Source organism: Varroa destructor, unplaced genomic scaffold (genome assembly GCF_002443255.2).
Source record: "Varroa destructor unplaced genomic scaffold, Vdes_3.0 BEIS01000001.1, whole genome shotgun sequence".
In the NCBI taxonomy this organism is placed as follows: Eukaryota; Metazoa; Arthropoda; class Arachnida; order Mesostigmata; family Varroidae; genus Varroa; species Varroa destructor.
Genome location: NW_019211454.1, coordinates 13,819,515 through 13,843,786, shown reverse-complemented (window position 1 = coordinate 13,843,786; position 24,272 = coordinate 13,819,515). Strand labels below are relative to the sequence as shown.

The following is a 24,272-nucleotide window of genomic DNA, read 5'->3' as shown; positions in this document are numbered from 1 at the left end:
AATCGTGTTTTGAAACCAATATCCTTCATTCATATGTTTTTATTTGTGTATTTTCGTTTATTTGTCTATCCGTGGAGGTGTTCTAGATGCACTACTATTATGGGGGCATCTTCTGTACCAGAATGACGATAAAGTAAAGATGAAATAAGGTAGTTTCGGTAACTGTTCTCACCATCGTCTGTCGATGGATGTTAGCCGATACTGACATTATATCGATTGAGGTAAACACTATACAATCAAATATCGACGTACGACTATTCATTCGACTGTCATACTTCTGAAAATGCCAAAAAGAGCCATGGAAGGACGTTTAATTGCCCCCGTTTCATATAGAATGTACATACCATAAAAACTATATATATATATATATATATATATATATATATATATATATATATAAACTGCAGAAATTGTAAAGTAAAAAAAATCGTAGTAATAATCATAATAAAGAGGAAAAAAAAATGATCAACACGAATTCGTAATATGGTTCTAAGATTTTCGAAGCTATATATATCTCATATCTCACTTGTGTTTGAAATTTTTTGCTATTAGAAAAGTAACATATTAATTTTTCTACAGATCGATCTGGTAAAGGCTCAGATGTTTACGTATGGATGTGTGTGACATCTGTCCTACGAAATAGGCTATGTTTGACTTTATTCATCAACGGTTCCTCAATGCTCTACCATTTAGTAGTGATGCAAGTGCCGATAAGTCTATCGCTGGGCGCGTATGCCCTTCTGCTATGGCGAGAAGTAACAATAATTTCTGTTTCACGTACCGTATACGCTGTTGTTCGACTAATTGCTTTGCATAGCATGGTGGAAAGAGCCACGCTACGCGTTGCTAATATTTGGAAAAAAAACAGGTGACAAATGAGGGGTATAAACTCTGACGAAACAAACGTTTCCGCTTGTAATGTTTCAACAAATAGTTATCGCAGCAAAAAAGTGGTAAGAGCACTTTATGGCACCTCGAGCCTCGGGGGCGGGGGCGGGGTTCAAGAAGGCTCGTGAAATGCCCTGTTACAATCTGATGGGGTGAAAATCGTGAGTGTGGACATGGTGTTGCTTTAATATTGTTTGATAGATAGTAGCGAGGATGCTGAAATTGATGTTGCAGGCAAATGATCTTAATCTTGTCCGTCTCGCTAATCCTTTGATATCTAGCGTGTCGTATAAACATTTTGTGACATGAATGCCACGAGACAATGCAGTGAGTGTCCTAAAAACAACACGACGTTGACTCAGTCACCCACTATTTTTACAAATTCACGTCAACAAGAAGCTCAACACCCAGTTGTTTAATAATAGGGTTCTCCCACTGTTGTGATAGTGATAATATAGCAATAGTAATCATCATAATCACAATAATGACAATGTATATAATAATTATCAATTGTCGTCCTTGCCATATATCTATTCCCTAATCTTCTTTCTCACCTGTCTTCTTCCCTGGGAAAAGTGCACTTCAACATAAATAGGTCGACCTTTGAGGTCACATATCGTCATAGACATAATAACTGATAATCATAGTGTCACTTTCTACATCTACAGAACTATAAGTAATCATATGTCTGATCTACTTATCTTGTTATGACCATTATATTAGGGCTTTTCATCTGTCATGTCGCCGGTATGTTCGTTCGTTCGTTCGTTCCTTCCTTCCTTCGTTTCCATATCATACATACACTACCGTCTGCAGGGGGGGGGGGGTGCTAACTACGAGGTCGCTCTCCGCACCTATGGCGTGCCCCATGTTCCCGCCAACATACCTCTATCCCCCAGTTGATCTTTATTCTTCTTTCAATATCTTCATCACTGTTCAACAAGTATTTCTTTCTCTTCCGAATACAAACGAGTATGCTTCATCCAGTATAATATATATAGATTATATATATATATATATATATATATATATCTTCTATGTTCACAGATATATAGAAAAATACAAAATCATAGCTGTCCTCGTGATGTTGTCTCCATTTCTCTTAGTATCTGGTATTGTATTTCCCAAGCAGTCTCATCACAGGTTGTCAAAAACACTGCTCTATGCCCCCATTCACTGGGCATTCGAGCAATATCTCAAGTGTTCTACCGTCATCGTAGTTTCAACCAGCTATTAAATCTAGTCTTTGTAGCGATTTTGTATATGATTAGTTGTGTGCATATATGTGCGTGGGTGTATCTTTATAAACGCGTGTATAATTACTGTGAAATTTAAGTTGCCGATCTCTTCTATAATCACCGGTCAATTTATAGACGATGCGATGCAATAGCCAGAATTTCTGCACGGTCACATAAAGGTAATCTAACTTTTCCAGCTTCCTTTAACATTTCTTTCCAGCTTTCGTTAACTGCATTTACAACATTGTCACATCGCAACCAGTCTCAATGTGTCTTCTATGTGTGATTCGGCTAAGTAGTAAAACGAAGATAGATGGTCTCCCGGAACAATCGACCGGAAACTGATTATTCGTAATAATAATAGTTTATGTATCGAATGATAATGCTTTGTCACACACTGCCCCTTCTTACGATCCGCCCTATGGCAAATCGTCTCCATCATTTCGGACAACATCGTTGTTTTAACAGCGAAGAAAAGATATGAGAAGCTTGACAAATGCCAACCCTTTAGCTCTTACTCAACTATTCGCTATAGCTTTATATTGTCGTTGTGTGGACCGACTGTTGCTCTAGCAGGCGCTATAGTCACTCCGGGACCCTAGAGCAGCGTGTTCATTTCTGACACGTTCGCGGGGGACCTTTTACCAGCACGCATGACGATTCGAGTGGCACATTCGGTTCATCCACAGCTCGCGGTACGGATTGATATAAGATTAGTTGAGGAACTTCCGGCACCTCCTCGACCCGCAAGTGCATTGAAGCTTATCGTCCTCGATAGGAAATTTGTAGTCATACGTCAATTCCTCTCCCGAGCGAATCCTAAAGCGCCGAAGGATCATATGGAAAACTTTGTTAGCCAAATCCGTAACTGAAAGATGATATGGAGCTTTCTGTTAAAAGCTTCTACATTCTAATCAGCTATCATACGTGTGATAATTGATGTATTTTCTAAACATCCTGCAAACGTGACACCCTCCGGTTCAGGACGTGTATTTCAGCTCATGCGTTCAAAATAGATGATGTCCTACGTTTTTTTTTAGCCGAACAGCGGACCTTTCAGTACGTTATGCCGACGACAGATTTTTTTACTAATACGCTGCTGGATCGACACGATTACTTGCTAGCTCATCAGAGATCTATTATCGAAACGGATATCTGGTAGCTTAAAAAGCTAGCAGATGACCTGTTTGCCCTTGGTCACAATTATCTGTCTTGTAACGGCCGAAAAGTTGCATGCAGTGGATAGTTGCCAAAGATTTCGAGGTGGATAACGATAGAGATGTATATAATACGGGCAGACTCACTCTCTCAAAGCGTAGATCACGATGTGCTTCTTATTGTCCACCGTAATCATCTTCGAGTAGCAATTGGGCTGAAATTATAGAAGATAATATCAAATAGTATTCATGTTAAGTTCGTAACGTTCTGGAGCTGATCGTATGCGACACTGTCGTCGAATATGAATATATATTAGGTAGTAGTTGGTTGGCACTTTTCGACTTACGTCACACGAATGATTAATGAATCGAGCAGCATTGCCCTTGACCGTAGCGTCCACTACTTGATCGTTGTCCATGCGGAACATATAGCAACCTAAACCGCGACTCTCGTAATACTTCTCGCGAAGATCGCACAGCGTACTTCTAATCACCTCGCCCGAATACTCTGAAAATGCCGGCATGAAAGGTCGCCCAATTAGTAAACTGGCCAGTCATTCATGTGTTTATTGTCTTTGAATTCTCTTTACAGCCGCTCGCTGTCCTATGCATGATACGGAAGGTAGAAAGGGCGGCGAAAAAGCCACTTGTTACTCACCAATAATCATTTCTCCCTTGGCAATGTCCTTTTTGCAATATAGGCCCCTGCCGTGAATACCCGATCGATAAACGCCTGCCACTTGTTTGGCGGTGTCCTTGAGGTGACGATACCTCATGGCGTCTGGCAGGTCAAGTGACGTGTGCCGTTTTGAGCAGGCCGGTGCCATGTCATGGTGATCAGCACCGCCACGTCCTCCGCTCGAATTGCCCGACGTAAACTGTGGAGGATGTCTATGGTAGGATGTCAGCCACGAGAACATGTCGTGATCCGAGCGTTGGCCGTCGAATGCCTCGGTGCGCGCGCACCCCGACGCGTTCTTGTATAGCGACCTCCACCGATGGTACTTAGCTTCGTAAACGCGACATTCGTCGGCACCAGGTAGCTGCTCGAGGAGATGGCATACCAGCGCGTTCCTCAGCCCCATCATTGCGTACCCGTCAATTTCCGTAGCATTGATCGGTAACGGGTCGAGATTAGCCGCCGTTCTTGCCAGCTGCAACTGTTCAAACAAATCACGCCAAAGCGCATTTATATTGTGCGACTCGTTCGAGTAGGCGCCGTCACTGCTTTCCAACCGATAGATGAGATAGGGTCGATCCGAGGGAGGGGCGTCGACCAGTGTTAGAGGCGATACAGTTTGCGTGAGCGCGCCGCTTCCGCTGTTGCCGCTGCCCACGCCACTTATGCCTGATGGTAACGATTTTGTAATGGTAGGAGGCGGCGGTACTACGGGAAACATAGTGACGATTTCTGAGTCAGTGGTACCTGCAGGAGATGAAGAAGTCTGAAGTTGTTGCGTTTGTTGCTGTTGTTGTTGTTGTTGATGGTGTAAGCCGGTTCCTTCACCGCTAATGAGCGGTGGTCCTCCCAAAAGTGACGAGGAGGCAGGCGAAGTAGATGGGGCAACGACAGGTGCTTGTACGCCATGTTGAATTACTACGCTCGAACCCGGTAGCGATGTGGGTACATGTAGCGAAATTTGCGATTGAAGCTGTTCATGTGTCTGCTGTGGAGTTTGTTGCTGAAGCTGCTGCTGCTGTTGCTGCTGTTCATGCTGTGCCGACACCGCCGAGCCACACTCGATTGGAAGACGAATTGTTGTTATGGAAGTAGTCGTATGATTCGAATTAGTATTCGTATTTCCGCTGTTACTCTGAACCGCGACACCGTGTTGATGATGATGGTTAAGTACCTGCGGATGGTGCTGCTGCGACTGCTGCTGTTGTGCGTGATGACTATGCGGACTGCTGTGGAGGCCCATAATGCTGCTAGGGCAGCTCTGTGGTGAGCCTACTAAATGCTGTGGTTGTTCCTGGGACCCAGTGCCACCTGTCTCGTGGTGGTGCTGCTGCTGTCCGCCAAGTGGCTGAGGGCTGTGCAACTGCAGTTGCCCTTGTCGCTGCTGCTGGCTTTGTTGATGTGGTATCACCGGTTGTTGTTGCGGCCGAAGCGGTTGAATATGAGACTGGAGACTCGGCTGCTGGTGGGAATGCTGTGGCGTCTGCTGTGGTTGCGTCTGATGGTGCTGTGATCCCACGAGATTGTGCTGCGGACCTCGGTCCATCATCAGGGACTGGAGTTGCTGCTGCTGCTGCTGCTGCTGCTGTTGGTGCAGAAGGTGCTGCTGCACTTGCTGCTGCTGTTGTGTCTGAAGCTGCTGTGGCTGATGCTGCTGTAGATGCAGCATCTCTGGAGAATGTTGATGATCCGACGAATTCTGCTCTTGCTGTGACGGCTGCAAATGTTGCTGTTGCTGCTGGTTATGCATTGAAGGTGGCGGAACTGAAGCCGAAGCGTTAAGTGAGCTACAGTCCATTTGCACGGATAGACTTTGCTGCTCGTCATCGGTGCAACTGTCGGCGACCTCGACTTGCAACCCCGCATCCATGATTTTGTTTGCTGCTTTCTGTAGTAAGGCAAGGATGCTCTCAGCATCGGCGTCTTCCTGGTCACAGGGCGACGACGACGGCGACGGCGAGGACGAGAATGGACTCTGCGGCGGCGGTAACGACAACGGAGAACAGGTGCCCATCCGCTCGATCAGAGGAAGTTCATTCGTCGACGAATCTGGCTCAGGGTAGCGGTCGTTATTGCTGTTCATTGAGTTAGGCCGATGCGGCTGCGAGCTCGCACTCCCGCCTCCGCTGAGGTGGCCGCCACTTCCTGTTTGTCCCAATCCATCGGAGCCGCCTTGCGCTCCGAGGAGTCCGACGTTAATCTGTGCCGTGGTATCTTGCGACTGTTGGTGTTGTTCCTGAGCAGGACTGCTTCCACCATCCGTACCCAATTCAATATGACCAATACGAGGCGATGCCTTGTCTTCAGCAATGTCTTGCGTAGTAGTCGATACAACATCGGATGGACTGCTTTTCTCAGGTAGACAGGGTAATGGTGATGGTCCCCCATTACTTCCTGAGCCGCCGCTGCCGCTGCTCGCAGAACTTGTACCTAGCATTGGCGTGCTGCTAGTTTGATTTGTACGCAAACTCAGTGGTGAGCCGAGGTTCTATAATATGTGAGAAACAAAAACCCATCATGGCTTAAAGCAAATCAACGCAATGATAATTACTAAAAAAAATTGGCCATTTTTTTATTCATACCACTCGGGGGACGAACACTGTCATTCTGTTAGATAGATTTTCAATCTATTTTAGATAAACTGTTACCGAAATGTTAAATTACTCTTATTAATAGCATGTTCTCTCACATTCAATATGTTCGCTGTATATGTATGCTCGCTATGCTTCTAGGGAATATCTAAACAAGCAACAAATATATATATTATTATACCACATTTGTCACGTGATAACCCTTACGTCGTTAAAGCCTCCCCATTAAAACTTTACAAGACCAAACCATATTACCGTTGTTGAAGCTGTGGTCACTGATATTTTGGTAGTGCCCGCCGCCAGTTGACCAGTCGGTGAGCTTTTATGCTGTGCCGTAGTATGTTGCTGCTGCTGAAGCTTCTGTATAAGTGCCGGATTGAGCATCTGAAGGGCGCCTTGGGCCCCGAGAGTGTTGACGAGTCCCGCACGAGCACCCTGTTGACCAGCGGCTACCAACTGCGCTAACGTGGTTCCGCCCTGTGGCTGCAGCAGAAGGTTTGGTTGTGGTACAGCAAGTTGAGGATAGATAAGCGGTGTAGGCAGAAACGGATTAAGGAGTACCGCCTGTTGACCAGTCGGCGTTTGAATCAGCTGAATCGTTGGTGCTGGTGGGGCCGCCAGGGGCCAGGGTTGACTGCCGACAGCTAACTGTCCTAGTTGGCCGAGCAGAGGCACGCTTCCGAGATAGCTAAGGCCGCCCGCTTGGGGGTTCAAGGCCGCGGCAACCCCGCCTGGCGTCGAGGTGGTTGCACCGACGACGCCCTTCTTCGGTATGATGATCGTTCCGCCTGGTACTTCGTACACTTCGCAAGGCGCGTTATTTCCGCTACTCTGCTGCGGGAGGGCCAACCCAAGAAGCTGTGGGACTGACAGGCCTGCAGCAGTGTGCTGCTGTTGAACGTTTAGTGTCGCTGCGAGCGGATTCTGAGCGAGGGCTTGTGCCATCGTCGGCGATGTCAGCAAACTCGACGGACCGCTAGCAGCTGCGGCTGCGGCAAGTAAATTCGCTTTTGTTAGAGGAACGGTGGTAGTTTTCACTTGGCCTGTAGCTGTCGCCGCAGTTGCGGCGGTGCCACCTGTACCCCCAGCAGCCCCCGCAGGCACCGGAAGGGCGCTCATTTTTGGCAAAATTGTTTTCGGCCGAGGAGGTGACACTTTGTTGACGAGCTGGCTCGCAACCACTCCTGGGACACCTGCGAGCCCTGTAGGACTTAACAGAGCCCCTTGTACGTCACTCATACCGACACTGCGAAGATGCAAATGGCTGTTGTTCGGGCTGAGCAGGGTCAGGTTACCGTTCGCCTGCTGCAGAAGTTGGACCGCAGTGCCCGACGGTGAGAGTAGTGGGGAAGCAGCTGGCGTTGTCGTTGTCGCTGAGGCTGTTGTTGTGAGCGACGAAACGGAGGACGAGCCCGCAGTAGACTGCTGCTGAATCGACACCGTTGTCGGATGATGCAGGTGGTGATGGTGGTGGTGATGGTGATGATGGATCTGGTGTTGGGACAAGACATTACCAGGACCAGTTCCGCCGGCCGAAGGTATCGCAGTAGGCGCAGCTAACCCATTTACGGACACCTGCATAGGACTAGATGCTGTGGCACCGCCGGCATGATGTGTGGGACCACTTGTTAGCGTAGTTCCCGTTGCAGTATTGGCAGCTCCACCAGTTCCTGAAAAAGCTGTGGCACTGATTAGCGTTGCCGCAGCCTTGGCACTCGGATGGCTGAGCAATGGACTATTCGACACAAGGTGGCTATTGAGCTGGTTTAGCTGCTCGACCGAAATCGTCACGGTGCCATCAGCCCGCTTCTTTAACAACGTCTGAAGGGGAGCTGCTAAAAGGTTTCCTTGCTGGGCTGTAACTCCAGTCTGAGGCATTGCCTGTTGCTGTTGTTGAGGTTGTGCTGTTTGTTGAACCATTGTAGATTGCTGTTGCTGCGTTGCGGAAGCTACAGTGCCAGTCGTTTGTTCCGTGAGCTGGAGACTTCCGCCCACCGTCGCTGCGGTCGCTGTTGATTGTTGTTGATTGTTAACACAGCTGATGCCAACCAGTTCGCCGTTGCCGCCACCTTGGGCGCAGTTACCTGAAAGTGGACCGTTGCTACCGCTGCCGTTGTTGTGCTGATGCTGATGACCGAGACAGCTGTGCGCTAGACGTACGTGAGCACATCCATGATGAAAATGATGGTGATGGTGAACGGCTCCACCTGTAGATGCTGCAACAGCTCCACCGCTCGTAACAACTGTCGATGGACAGACGATCCCACTAGCGCCCAGAACTCCCACGCCACCAGTTGTTACCGCTGTGGTCGATGTACTTATGCTCTGGGCTAGCGCATCAGAGTGGGCTGGGTCGTGCTGCTGCTGCCGCTGCTGCTGCAACGTTTGGGTTTGTTGTTGTTGTTGAACTGAATGTTGCGATACATGCGCATGTTGGGGTTGATGTTGCTGGTTTCCGTCGGTGGTAGCCACAGCCGATATCGGAGTCTGCATGGAGGATGCCATACCTGTTGAAACAGCCGTTACAGAGGTAGCAGTCGTCGATTGCTGTTGCGGTTGCTGGGGGGATGGACTCGACATCTGCTGCGCCGAAGCCACTGTCGTTGCAGCTACAGACGAAGGTGATGCTTGATTATTGCCATTCAAGTGATGAGCTTGCGGTTGTTGAGTGGTTGAACTTAGCTGGGCTTGATGACCCATCGGTGGTTGCTGCTGGGTCACAGTAATAGTGCTAGCGTGTGTCTGTTCACAGTTATGAGGCGATCCAAGCAAGACCTGGTCCACGTGGTCCCCAAGATTCAACTGCTGAGAGTGTTGCGTCTGAGGCTGCGATGAGTGGTCTAACATATGCGAAAGGCAGGCAGCGGTGTTGTTTTCTAAGCTATTGACTGACGTTAGCTCAGATTGTTGACTATGAAGAAGATGACTTGGTTGTTGGTGACTGGACACATCTCCAGTCGGATCTCCGATGTTTTCAAGCGAACAGGTGTTTTGATGTGAGGGTGAGGCTACGTCGACTCCCATCGAAATAGCATCACTTGCGGAATCGCCAGCGCTTGACATATCGCTAGACACCTGAGTTTGATTTGGATGCTGTTGTTGAATATGAGCCTGCGCGTGCTGTTGTTGTTGCTGCTGCTGCTGCTGTTGTTGAAGGTGACTACAGTCCTGCTGTTGTTGTTGTTGTTGTTGTTGTTGTTGTTGCTGCTGCTGCTGCTGCTGTGGCTGCTGATGAACAAGATGGTTAGATTGATGAAGCTGCTGGGACTGGTTTTGGGTTTGATGCTGACCGCTGGCCAACTCGGGGTCAAGAGATCGCGTGACACTTTCTAGAAACTCAGTAAGGTCGATATGCGAGTTGGATGAATGGACGCATCGGGACAGCTCCTCGAGAAGCCGAGTGTCGAGCTCGCGTTCAGCGTCGTACGACACCATTGATGAAGCGGCAACATCTGAATAAAAAACAAAGACGTCCAATTGAATCAATCAATATCAGCTCAAACTGGAATACAGTGAAATGAACAATCGTGTTTGCAACATGAAAAAATAATGTTTTTAAAGGTGTTGTATAATAGAGTATTTAAGTAGGAAATGTATAATCGTACATCCCAGGATATATGTATGCATGTTATTATACGTTATTTTCCTAGATTAGAGAATGCCTGTACGGACATATGACGCCACCTGGACCTACCAAAACCTGATGAAATCGGTTTAGCGCAGTGATCAGTTAGCGAGTGAGCTAATGGGTCGTTGAAGCATTTTGGGTCGACCTGTCGAGTGGATAGACGGTACTCGGCGCGCTTCGCAGCATTGGCGACACTCCAAAACACTCGACGACAACGAAAATCAACCGGTACTAAAACATCGGGATCGAAGTCCGACGCCAACTTGATATGTCCAAGTGCCTCAATGATTAGACCGCCGATACAAACACGAACCAATGCTGGTCGTGCTCCTTGGCTCCACGTTTTATGTCGGCCTAAACTGTTTTTCAGCTCGGTCTGATCCACATACATTGGCCGCTCACATGCTAGCAGCTCTTCCTGTCGAACAGGCTCGATGCCGCCTTGAAGTCGCGAATGCTTGAGACAGAATACGCTTTTGTCACGACAAAAAACGGCGCCGGCCCGAAGTGCACAGCCGAAATGATAGTTAGCGACGCAGTTGCGTTCACAGCAGCCTATCGTAGCGCCGTTCGCCGAGCACAGCTCGCACTTGAGAAAGCGGCCTCGGGCCATTGCCATATAGACGTTATGCAAGAATCCATTGGCATCCTGATATACCTCAGCTGACCAGAGAACACAGTTGGCATGACCCCAGCAGTCACAGCCGAGATAAAGGAGGCGACCGGCACAATCGGCATCGTCGCCTCGTGAACCACAAAATGAACATAAACGACCATCTTCCCGAAACTGGTCACATTCGAGTGAGTCGCTCTGAAAAACAACAACCACAATATAAATTAAATGGTATACGTCTTTTAAGTATATATAATATAAAATCAACCAGGTACACTGAACTAATTTCACATATACCTAACTTCCATTGTTCAGCATTTAACAGTTCCATGAATGTAAACGCACGAAATCACATTAACCAGCATCTTTATATATATATTTACCAATGTATTCTCCTTTTTGATCTCTTGTTGTTGCCCATCCTCCAAACGAGCATAGTGGTGATCAGCACTTGGCGGAAGGATTGGTAACGATAATGGTTTTGAGTCTTTGTCTCCGCCTCTCATCACATCCTTCGTCGGACTGACAACCACCAATAGCTGATCAATCATGTCGTTCAGATCACGAAAGTAGAATCCTAGAAGATTAAGGAGCATTTCACGGAGTGGCTTAATTGCGACACCCCCACGCAAGGCCGCCTGCAGGATATCACGACAAAAGGCCTTAAGCGATAGGTAGCTGTTGTTTGACGCTTTATCCATTACGCCACCTGCTAACGCCATCGTGGCCGGACTCAGCGAATGAACTCGATTGAGCACAAGAACACATTTGTGATTTAGCATTCGGGTAGCTTTTGCCAGCAGATCTCTTCTCTGCCCGGCTTGATCGGGGCCACCGCAGCGAGTGCATGTAAACGTGTCGCTGTCTGGTAAAACTGAAAGAAGATGGTATTCATCCGGTGTGAGGTTTTCGCACGCGGCATGCACCCACTTACGGCACCTAGCGCATTCCACCATCTCGATGTCGTAATCGTCCGCTTCGTAGCAGCGTTCACAGACCGGACAGAAATTGCCCCGCTGCCGAAGTGAGACACACTCGGCGCACAGTTGCAGATCGAAGTTCCAGCCGGACATCACTCGAGCGTTGGTGTCACACGACTTGCAGCGTATGCATCGGACACAAGTCCATATAGATTTTCGTTTACTTGGCGCGTTTGGATAGCCAGGCTGTACGCATCGGGCGTGTTGCACCTGTCGACAGTTACTGCATTTGAGCATCTGCTGGCGGCGATCACGCTTGCCACAGCCCGTACAGGCTTGACATTTTGGGCATAACCAACTTAACGGGTTAACACTATCCGCCTGTCGACACCAAAACAACAACAAAAAAAAACGAAGAAGAACCTTAAGCACTGATAAGGAAAGTGTAAGTTAGGATTCTTTCTTCATGAAACCATTAACTAGACATTCGGAATTGACAACTGTTGCTTATTATCTTACCTCTTTAATCTGTACGCAAAACGTGTGATACGGCTCACAGCACATGGCACAGTATAGAGCGCTGTTGTGTTTGACACTTGAGGCGCACACAAAACATAATAGAACGTTGGGTAATTGTGTGGGATTGGCGACGATCACGGGGAGGCCGATATTTAGGAGACGTGAAAGATCCTCGCCAAGGGAACTCCAGTTCAGCGGTTTCACACCCGGGTACTCAAGAGTAGGCTCCATATTTTCCCAGCGCTTCGTCGGATGCGCTCGAACAGGCGCACGAACCTATTGTATGCACAAAGTGAGAGAAACGATAGAAACAACGTTAGCAAATCGTCAGTATCAAGGAAGTCGGCTTATGGATCCGAAACAAGTGCCAACTAGATATAACTTGCAGAAGCTACTCAAAAAAGTGCCTCTCTATAAATATCGCAGCCGCACGCGTGCTTTCCATTCGGATGGTTACTTACAGTTAGCTCAATGAATCACATTCGCGCGACTATCTATTTACTTTTACCCAATAAAACATCTAGATCTATTAAACAAGAATGGATCAAAACTATAGAGCCCACCTTCCGACTAAGTACAATGCCCGAATTGTCACGGCGCGGTTCCTTAAACTCCTCTTTATGCCTTTCGCTTTGTACTACAGTGCTTGCTGCAGCTGTCAGTGTGCAGGATATCGTCGACATAGCAGATGTCACCGCAGACGTTGGTGCCATTGCTCCAGCTGCCGACTTCTTGTTAACCAAGTGATGCTTCCGTAACGCGGACCGCTCGGTCGCTATCGTAGTCATAGAGCCAAATACCGAAGATGCTCCCGTCTTCGGCGGCGGGGGTGGTAGTCCTTCTGTCTTCATTGAGGACGATGTAGAAGTGGCCAAATTTCCTTCATGGCCCACGCTGAAACTTGTTCCGACCGCGGACTCTTTTCTTTTGACGCCTGGGCCCCTTCGACACACCTGCTTGACTCTCGCACCTTCTTTCTCTCTCGGTAGCTCTCTTGGCGATGAGGACGACTTTAATTTAACGGCAACGATGGCTGTGGATGTTGCTGCTGTTGCTGTCGTCGTCGTCGTTGTCGTCGTCGTCGTTGTCGTCGTTGTCGTCGTCGCTGGGTCTCGGCCCTCGTTAGTAGAACATTGAGCGAACGAGACTGGGCGTTGAATATTGTTAACAACAATAGATTCCTTTTTTCCACTAAAATTGCAGCTGTTATTATTACCGCTGCTACTACTTATAATTTTACAAGACGTTGCGTGTAACGATGACGAAGGTATCGTCGCTGAGTGAACACTCGTTGACTTCTCTTGAACCCCTGACAGCGAGCACCTTGACGAAAGAGTGAGGTTTCTTTGCGATGCCTGCGTTAAGCTGAATTCCTGCTCCCGTCGAGCTGCCGACAAAGGAAGCGGAAAAGGCCGAGGCTCCTTGAAAATACCGGAAATGCGAGATTCTGGCTGCTGTGTCACTCGGGGCTCGTTAACAACGTTGGCACTGATGCCAGGAGGTAAAGAAGGTAAATTTTGGGCTGTTGGTTGTTGTTGCTGTGGCTGATGCTGTTGTTGGCCATGTTGATGCTGATGTGGGTGTTGAGCGCTATTGTATTGATGCTGTTGTAAGTGATGGTGACTTTTCTCGGCGGCTGACTGTTGCGACTTTGGATAGAGTGGCTGCTGTACCACCCGCTGCGCTTGCGGCTTCTGTAGTTGATCCTCCTTCTTTTCATGTAGAAAGTTCTGAAGTTTGCTTTTCACCGCCCCATCGAATTGTAGGTTTCGCACGCACGATTGCGCCCAGCAAGCGCGGCACCTCGGCGCCACGAGGAGCTGGCAGTTGCCCAGGGTTTCACCATTACACCTAGAATTAAGGCGCGGGACAGCCATAAATATAACAGGACACATGTCAATGATTGAGTCGGGTCGAATAATTTAATAGTCAGTAACCACTGAATAGCAAATGCTGGATTCGTTGATTGTTGTTCTGGTGAGCCCTATGTAAATATGGCACATGTTCGGACAAACGTAGCACCTAGCCCACTGTCTAGCAAGGTTACGAGCCGATGTGAGTGAAACAACTAACATTCGTATTCTATATCAGATTCGCTAAATCTAAGACTTACCTTAGGTGAAGAGGAACACGAACAAACTTGGAGAAAAAACGGAAGCATACTTTACAGATTAGCTGGTCGTACTCCTGTAAGAGGTGACCAGCAGCGCCTTTTTCGACGCTACAGATAACACAGCGCTGCTTTTTATCGAGACATAGTCGGGGCTCGCGCAGCAATGGTCGAGGATGTATTCGGGGGCGTCCAGATCCAGCAGAAGCCGGACTCTGTGTCACAGCTACCGATCCCAATGAAGAGAATGTTTGGCTTGTTTGTGTATCTTTACGCGATGTATTTCCGACAGCTGCCATCACATCTTTGATCGAAACAGGGCCACTACTTTTTGCTGGAGTTGTTAGGCTCGCAGAATTTGAGGTGGTCTGCATCATCCCCAAAAGTCCTTTGCTGCTTCCATCTTGCTGAAATGTTTTGGAGTTCCCAGGATTGTTGCTACTTAAACCAGCCGGCGGATAGGGGCATGATCCCATCGTAGCTGGAGTCTGCTGCTGCTGCTGCTGCTGTTGCAATTTGTTTCGATTCAATCGAGCCTCCCATTGGGCTTTTAATAGCTTTTCAACGCGGTCCTTTTCCGAAGCCAAACTGTAAGAGGTAAAATCGAGTAGAAGTTAGAGCAAAAAAAATACCTAAGACAAATGGTATATGAGATAATGTTTAGCATCTATAAACGTCAAAGGTGTACGACATGAATGATTTAATTGACGTTTTTTTGCTTAGTTTGCGACTGGAAACAATTTCTAAAACATTTGTAGGCGGAAGTATTCTCGCGTGTCTTTGATTCGAATCACTGACCTGTTCAGCCAGCCATATCCAAAAGTTCTACTATATGTGAGGCAGTTCCGTTGTCGTTATACTGTAGCAGGTATAATCTCAATGCAAACCTGCTATGATACTGATACGTTGTTTTCCCACGAACAGTAAAATCAGTCCACGTACAACTATGACTCACACAGAAAGCCTACAGGGTGCTTCCGTGCAAGCCCTTACGGGGCCAAGTTCATCATATATATATATATATATATATATATCTAACTTTATATAAGAATCAACCATTCAATCAGAATACGAAGGTCTCTACCACGCTGTCAGATGCCTTTATTACAGACACACAATAAACATCTATAGAACGCACTACTATCTGTAGCTGTTTTCTGTTTTACATACTAGCGCCTACGCTAAACCCGTATTTATGGACTTGTATATATACACTATTCGTTAGATAAATTCCAATTAACTTTATTTATCATCATGTTTCACTAACGCTATATTTATGTCATTACTGAACAAAATCATTCGATGAACTTATAGGACCCGTAATACTTTAGATGGGCGCAACGATTCGCTTACGCCAGATCGCTGCTTCGGGCGTAGTTGCGTGAGAAACGTAAGCTCCCTGACTACTGCCAAATACAAAATAAATCTTCTAATATATTTACAATATTTATGCAGACACACTGATGTTATCCGTAAAGTACCCAAGGCCTCCAAGGTGACGCTAAGCGTTACAAATCGGCTCTACATCGGCTCGCTATTCGGTGCGCTAAGTAAGCAACAGAACAGAACAGATCAATGCAACCAGCTGTCCCGGAAGGCCGGTCGGTCGGGAAATCCATGCGGTCTAGGAAACACTGCGCACAATTAGCAATCAAGCTAACTGGCAACGACAACAATAATAACAACAGGATACTACGTAATACCGCATCACTGCTGAACGGTTTCCTCCGAGAAGCAACACCGAAATAGGTACAATACAATTAGAGGTACTAATTTTCAGCGGTTACCGCGCCGCCAGCAGCAGCTGTTCTGCCACGAACGGCCAAGCACTAGGCAACATGATGATAATACGGACGCTGAATGCGGCCTATCACTGCACGTACGTACCTTGTCGGCCACGACAGTACCAGCGGAAAAAAAGACATCATCAGCGGCTTCTATGTAGGTAGGCGACACGACAATTATTATTATTTGAACTTCAGTAGCACCGCCAGTTTTCCAAACAACAAAGCGCGCGACTGGATCGACGGCAACGGCAAATGATCGAGCGGTCTATCGTGAGGATAGTACGCGCATTGTTGCTGCGTGCAGACATATACATATACACGCGCACAGACAGATAGCGAACCACAAGGAAACCAGAAATAGCCGTCACAGGTTTGTTTTCGTCGTCGGCCGTTTGCTCGAGAAGAGCAAGCGGCATTAGCAAAGGCGGTAGCGCGTTTGCCAGCTTAATGACTGCAGAAAAAAACAACAGAAATTCGAATTCGCGGAAGTTGTCACTGTCGCAAACATGCCCGCTTAAGCCTAAGCCGCTTAAGTCGTTGAAGTCGCTAACAGGAACAACAACAACGGCAAGCAAAGGACGTCGTCATCCCCTATTTAGACATCCATAGAACACTGCCAAAGACGATTCTAAGGTAAAGCAGCACGGTTGTACGTTATCGTCCTTCTAGAGTTTGACGCTATTCAGCGCTTTCGCGTTCGAGAAACGCAAAAACGGGAGACACGATTCGACACAGGAAAAACAGTGGTGGCTCTACAGAAGCAGACGCTTTGCACGACGTGTATACATTTTTTCCATTAATGGAGGATCGTTGCTCGTACACATACACACAAACGTCTATACACATATATTTGGTTGTCGAAGAAGTACTGACGATTTTAGGCCAAATTTGAAGCAAGTATTATTTTTATTCAAGAATTATGTTCGTTAGATAGACATGCTTCAATTTATCGAAAATCGTTAGCTATTTTCTGGCAGCAGTATACATTAATCACTGTACAACTTCTATAGTTTCTGGGCGAAAACGGCGGCAAATTATTTTTGTATTCCTCCATTGAAACTAAATTAACACTATTAAGGGACTTCTGCAAAGATCGAAGCAGACGATAGTTTGATGTGATCAAGCAAGATCTGGGCTATATGCGTCAGAATTTCCCACCCCAGTTGTCTCAACCGCTATGACATCGTTGAGGATTATCGTGCCAGACGCCTTTCTGTTCGATAGCTGTCCTGGTACATATTTTTCAATGGCTTATTGTAACTTTGTTAGTTGTTGACCGTAGGGTTTTTAATCAATTGTCTTGCAGGCAACGGCGACAGGAACAGTTCATGATACCGATAGCATTATGCACACTGTTTCGTTTATTCTGGCGCGTACTGTGAACTACACACGTTTCCATTTGTAAGTTATCGTCGTGTGATCTTCTCTTTGTCGCCTATGATCAAGCGCTTTAGAAATGGCTTGTTTTTGTCGCGTCTGCAGAGCTTCGCAGGCACGCTCAACATATTTCTTTGTAGCCAGCTTTCAAAAAAAAAGTTGGCGATGGATATATAGTTCAATATTAATCACATATCGGTCTTGGTCACCGCTAACAATTTCGTCGACGACCACGAAGAACATTTTAACATGGCAACTTTCAGAACGAAAGCAACACAATGACCTTTCGGCAATTCTTTTCCGATAACGTCTTGATCGTAACTTGCAGAAACTCCATGGACCTAGATAGCATTTGTGCCTTTATTGCTATATTATTCAGTTATAAAATATAGTGAATTTTTGCTGAAGTTCCACTCATATTTAAAGAGCTCTATCTTAGGTTTAAATGAAAACGTTGCAGTAATTTTAGCATGTCTGTTACCGCCAAATTTCAACTTTCAAATGACACCAACACTGATGCGACAACTATTATCCGAGATCTTAAAGCCGTCTAACCAGAAAAACGATCAATACTCTTCTACTGTATGTCTCGCACAAACACACACATATAACGTCTTGATCGTAATTGGGCCTCAATATATATCAATTCGACTATTACGGTATAAAAACGCTTTACAAATATTATATCATCAACAGGAAACAACTATGCGTTGGCTAACATGAGCTGGCTGTAATTATTCAGTAGTGGACGTCTTGCCGACGAAGGCCAGTCGTACGGTACGCAATACTTGGAATTGGAAAGACTAATTTGAATTTTTATGAGTTTTGTTTACGGTTATGAAATAGATAGGAAAAATGCGCGTCCACCCTGAGCGGGTCGTGGAAGGATTAAGAAGTACGCCGCGACGTTACAGCTCCATAATTATCGTAAGTTCGATGATTGTCTTTGGCTTTCGTAATTAGTAGCCAACAAGCTTCAGCCTGCGTGTAGCAAAGCATAACAAAGGGAGAAGAACCTTCCCTAAACACAGAAACGGCAATCTATTTTCTTTGGCAAGAAATCAACGAATCGACAGATTCGCTTTATCGAAGTATTACCGACTGGACCAGAGCAAAAATATACAAGAAGAGACAGTATCACTATTGTAGCTATGCGGGCCGTTTTTAAAGTAACAAGGAACTAACTATTTCAAGGTTGAACCTTATAGGAATGTAGAACTTTGCTTTCTCGAGGTAATATCTATCTGACACTATACATTTGAAAGAAATAAACCATAACGGTGTTGAATCACCAGCCAGTTACACCGTGCTGATGTTACTAACCTTTTGGTGTTCCTTTTATGCTTACTGCTCCTATCAGAATCGAGGAGCTCGTCTGTGTAGAGGGACGCCATTTTGCGCACCTCGTCCTGGCTGGGATCGTCTTCTGGTCCATCTCGGCTGTGTCTTAAAGATCTCGACTCGTGGCCACCCTGACTGCTGCTGTCTCGTCGGTCCTTCATCTTGACGTCTTTGCCCTCCTGGGCGGAACGTTCCTTGACCTTTGCGTCGCGTTCGTGATGACTTCGATCTCGACTTCGTGGCCCTTCTTTCTCAACACCCCGATTGTCCTTGGCGGTCTTATGCTGTTCCTTGTTCTCTTGAGGTCGGTTTACTCGGCAACTCACCTTGAAAGTGTCCTTAGATGACTCCTGATTCATCGAAGTTGCAGATTCCTTGCCAGTATTCACGTGGCTGGCGTTACTATGGCCTCGTTCCTGCGGAATCCTAACGGAGCGTTCTTCATCAACGTTGTTGCTGTGCTTCGCAGCCGAATCGTCTATATTTGAGGCGTGTCTTTCCCGTGAGGACACTATCGCCGTGTTTTGAGGCAATTCCACCGCAGGCCGTTTAGGCTCAAGCCTGTTAACTTCCAACGGCGTACCCTTTCTGCAAGGAGAAGTCACACGGGACAGAACGCTAATAACGAAATGTGATTTTTGTATAATGCACATGATACGTTAATTTTAATAAAATACTAGGAGATAATGCGTCGTTAAATTCACACAGGAAAATAGTCATTTGGGGTATGAAGTCTTTACTAGTTGTCTGTCTTTCCTCGGTGTTTGCGAAGCTTTACAGTTAGGTTTGACAGGACGACGCCGACTATGGAGTATACAAATGTAGTACGCGCGATTTACCTTTTTTTAGGCCTTCGTCCCCCTCCAGGATCCTCCGAAGAGAGGATGCTTCCATCTTTGGCAAAGCCAACAAATTCCTCCTGCAATAGGAACAAACAGATACGAATTCGCACACAGAAAATTCTGATTAGTATCTGTAGCTTGGCTGGCATTTGCTAAAAAATGCCAAATCGATTAACTCTGACACCGTCTACAGTTCACACGGTTTTTTTAACGACTATAAGTAAAACACGTAAAAAACAATAGGAACTCTAATCTTTGCCAAATGAGTGCGTTTACAGTATCAAACATAGATACTATGTAATACCAAAAGCAGTCCTTCTCCCTTTACCGCTTCTCTTCTTTCGTTTTCGATACATATATGCATGTGTATGTATATATATATATATATATATATATATATATATATATATATATAACGAAGTTCTGGGGATGTCAAGCGACATTGTCAACAACACGGCGATTATAGGATCAGCAACCGTTGCAGTATCGGAATCAGGGACAGTGTCACTATAAGTGTTTCATCGCAGACTCATAGCCTTTGTCTGTCTTGATCTTCTCGTCTCCGAGCACCAGTAATAGCAGAGCACACCTGTCAATCGAAAACAAGTTCCCTGTAGCTGATGGAGGCGTTGCCGACACTATCGTTGGCATAGTCTTGTTTTGTCAACGGCCGCATGATTGTACGTACCAAAGAAAGACACGATATTTACATTTTAGCAGCGACTGCTGTGGCGAGCATCGGCAGACCGAACAACAGCCTGAATGACCACACAGATGACGACCCGGTAACAGTTTGTTGAACTCTTTTTTCTACTGTACCATCTATTGTACGAACACCTGAATCGACCTATTTACAACTGACTAATAATGGTTTTCGAAATGCATCATGAACATTGCACCGCTATGGAGTGCCGTCGTCGCGTGCGGCTAATTGGCTATCTATCTTCGTGATGCTTAGTACATGAGCAACGGCACTTCTATAGTTTAGGTAAGCTGGTCATCATTGGTCTGCCTAGAACGATTCTTTCATATTTTATTTATTATTTCTGTCTGTACGTATGTACCCGTTAAAAGTATGATTGGTACGCGAGCCCCCGCCGACATTTTCGCTCGACAATTTATCTTGACGTTGCGTACAGTCCCCTTCACCCCCTTCCCCCTAGTGCTCACCGCGAACTTTGCTTTGCAGTACAAACTAGAGATGTCATATGTAGTACACAACGTTTGTGTTTCTGCCTATCTATCTCGATATCCATATAGGTAAACGCACCGATAAACACTCGACCATATTGACCATTGTCCTGAACAACAACAACGTGGCTGTCAAGTCGTTCACAGCGGCTGTCGTAATTACATCTCATTGAGGTAGTGGTGGATAATTGCAGTAGCGATTCCATAGAATTTGCAACGAGCAACTGCGTCGTCGTCGTCGTCGTCGTCCAGGTCAACGACAGAACGGTATAGTAAAGCCAATCGGAGCCGATCTAAACTCCAAAAAGTACGACACATAACGAAGGCACGATGAGCGAACGAACAAGCACACGCAGCAACGTTCTTCTTTTCATATCAGGTCGTCTCTTTTTACTACTGCGTTTGTCGTTGTGCTCCCAACTGCCACGGTCGCTACCATCGTCGTCGCCGCTACGACCTCTATTCTACCTCAAACTAGATATATACATATCATTGTGGGATCGTGCGTTTTCTCTATCGATGCAGTCCAGGTCCGTTGACTCTGGCCGTTTTACTTTTAGATTGTGCGTCAACAGACGGGCCAGGATGAGTCGTGTCGCCTCACGCCGCGATGGAAACCTGCATCGAAGAGCTGATGGTTGTCGCTGATCAGGACGACTTGACCGCGCCGCCGCCAACGGTCAAGAAGTCATTGTTCGCTCAAAATTGATTTTAAAGGAACGACTCCAACGGCGACAGTGAGTGCGGCGGGGACCAATGAAGAAACTACTTTGATTTGTTTCTCGACGACGAAAACAACAACAGGAGAACAATCCAAAACGCGATTGAATTCCGATAAAAGCTGATTAGCGCCTGTACGGACGAAGCGGCTAAAACGGCGCGACACGGCGAATCTCGAGCGGCAGCAACAGCAGACAGGACCTGTCGTTCGCAAACCCCCAGCAGAAGAAAGGATGAAGAATTATCGTGTCGTAAAATCATCGCACGAGCGCGAGCACGATTCACGTATTGAAACAATGCTAAGCTAAGTGACGAGCGGTGACGCGCAGCTGAAGGATCCGAACGATGTCGAGCCGAATTAAGCTGACCCAACAGACAGCAAATGGCTGAAAGAAAGCAATAAATTCTAATTCTACAATTGAAGAAAACCTAGCCTAGATGAGTGAAGCGTACGGGGCGATGGCTAAACACGTACAGGTTTGAAATGTTGCAAATAAGCTAAGACGAAACAGACAAGGCGCTATCATAGACCGATTTGTTATTGCGGTTCGGTGAAATGCGATGATCGGGGATGATGGGCAAAACAACCTTCAGTGCGTTCGTGCCAACACGATCAGGTACAACGGATGCGTGCCTATAATCTACGCTTCTGTTATAAAGTTAATTCAGGATTTATTCCGGATGAAAGCGGCGTTAACGAACGACTGTAGCGGGGCTTTGTAGGAGTACAATTGTGTTATCGGCAAGGCGGGGCGAAGAATTTCGTTCCGTGTTTTGACGTTTGAAGTTACTAGGTATGAATCATGGTTTGAGGTTCGCTTATTAATCTGAGATACCCGATTACGTGCATCACTATTTAATACAGCTTTGGCCAATGGCGACTTGCAATTAGGCTAACGTTTCTGTGGAGACCATACGAACGAGAAGACACACTTACCGAATATTAAACGAAGCCGGAAACGAACTTATCGAAAAGTTTACTAGTTACAGAACTTATGTGCATGCCCTACCGTCTCAGAGCTATGATGAAAAACAAATGACCTGGTAGTCTGAAAGCATTACCGGCAGGTGACTTCATGCGCTTCTCTATTTAGGAGGACAGCCACAAATCCAAATAACACCTGCCCAAATATGACGATTTTTGCATACAAGGAGACGGTCGATAAAAGTATATAACGTCAATTATTGGGGTGACAAAAAATGATTGCTGTTCTGGCCATTGTTAGTAGTGATACTATCAGTATTCGACCGTAACTCAAGCTGCACGGTCGATATAGGCGCAATAGTATAAGACACTTCTCCGTCGCTGATCCATTTGACATGTATCGTATTGAAAATTGGGCATATTTGGTTCCGCACTACCAGTTAATAATGAGAAACACTTCTCTCATAACATTTCTTATAGCGAACAAAACAAAAAAAAGTACTCTACTGAAGTTCCATCTCAAAGGAAATATTCATCACACAGGTCCTTAGGAAGCTAGAGGACGAAAATACATAAGAGACGTCTGATGACGGAACGATCACGCTGCGTTACTCGCAGTCAGGGGATGTAGCGTCGACGAAGCAGATATACAAGTATGACTGTACGAGATGCACAGGGACATGCAACCACGCGTAGAGTAACCACAAAGTGGAAATGCTATTTGTCACTGGTAGCCCGACTAATCAACGATCCTACTTGTGCTATTCGAAGGCCCAGCAGCAGCGTTAACAACAGCAGTCTTCTTTGACGATCCGATCTATTCATTCGATTGTATGGCGACAACTTGTCAATAGAGTGAACAAACGCTTATCGCTGCCTCGAACCGATGCTATATACTAAAACCTTCGTCAATTATTATTTCGAAACGGCACAGCTAGTCGAGTGCGGCGTCATTATTTCGAAACCGATCGCGGGTTACAGCTCCAAGCAAATACAAAATGGCTACACAGAAAAAAACACGCATAAATATGCAATAGCCTTCCGCCGCTGTTCACCACCTTAACTCGTCCTTAAATTGTAGTTCGTTTCATTATTCAACGAATGCCATGTTTTTTGTCTGCGGCGGCGATGACGTGCTCAGTAGGTGATGAAATATAGTTAAGTGATTAAGTAACTTGCTGGCTAAACAGACACCAACGCTGTGCCGCATCCGTCAGCCGTATTTATGAATGAGCGCGCTAAAGTTACTTTAAAGTCCCTCTGTAGTATCATATACATAGATGTGTATGTATATATGCCTCTTATCTTATCGTTACCCATAGTAAACAGGACGACGATACTTAACTGTCCAGTGTTTGTATGCTATTCATTGAAGCGAAGCTTTCTTCTGCATTTATAGGAGCATCCAGCTACGTCTGGACTCAGCCAACAGCTGTAGCATAGGCCGGACGATGAATAGATGCTTGCTTCTGAGGAATGATGGATACAACCGTTAAGCTCGCTTTACTTTGCACCGAAGCAGGAAGACAAAAGAGAAAATCGAACCATTATAGAAGCCGCGCTCGTAATATGCCAGTGATAGATAGAGATAGCACAGAACTAGCAAGCTGGCATTATTCGACGGTCACCCGGATGTACGAGTCAGAGCAAGTCGGGCTAAGTTGAATGATCCCAATTGCTCACCTGAGCAAACATTGCCCCTTCGAGTTGTTGCTGCGACAATTGTGATAATGTTATCATTATATA

At 46.2% G+C, this 24,272-nt stretch overlaps 1 protein-coding gene across 2 annotated transcripts in view; it reads right to left on the bottom strand.

The window, feature by feature from the left end:
• Positions 1 to 7: 7 nt before the first annotated feature.
• The window catches only part of LOC111245881 (uncharacterized), a 58,417-nt gene continuing 34,152 nt past the window's right edge, over positions 8 to 24,272 (bottom strand). For both annotated transcript variants that reach the window (XM_022794809.2, XM_086979635.1), the window contains exons 2-13: positions 19,688 to 19,767; positions 18,831 to 19,436; positions 14,347 to 14,931; positions 12,797 to 14,084; positions 12,234 to 12,509; positions 11,178 to 12,095; positions 10,248 to 10,992; positions 6,809 to 10,005; positions 3,942 to 6,450; positions 3,631 to 3,791; positions 3,431 to 3,498; positions 8 to 2,945 (exon numbers count right to left, since the gene is read on the bottom strand). In XM_022794809.2, coding sequence (XP_022650544.1) covers positions 2,840 to 2,945; positions 3,431 to 3,498; positions 3,631 to 3,791; positions 3,942 to 6,450; positions 6,809 to 10,005; positions 10,248 to 10,992; positions 11,178 to 12,095; positions 12,234 to 12,509; positions 12,797 to 14,084; positions 14,347 to 14,931; positions 18,831 to 19,436; positions 19,688 to 19,767 — 10,539 coding nt within the window. In that variant the 3' untranslated portion in view covers positions 8 to 2,839. The remainder of the gene's footprint in view (positions 2,946 to 3,430; positions 3,499 to 3,630; positions 3,792 to 3,941; positions 6,451 to 6,808; positions 10,006 to 10,247; positions 10,993 to 11,177; positions 12,096 to 12,233; positions 12,510 to 12,796; positions 14,085 to 14,346; positions 14,932 to 18,830; positions 19,437 to 19,687; positions 19,768 to 24,272) is intronic.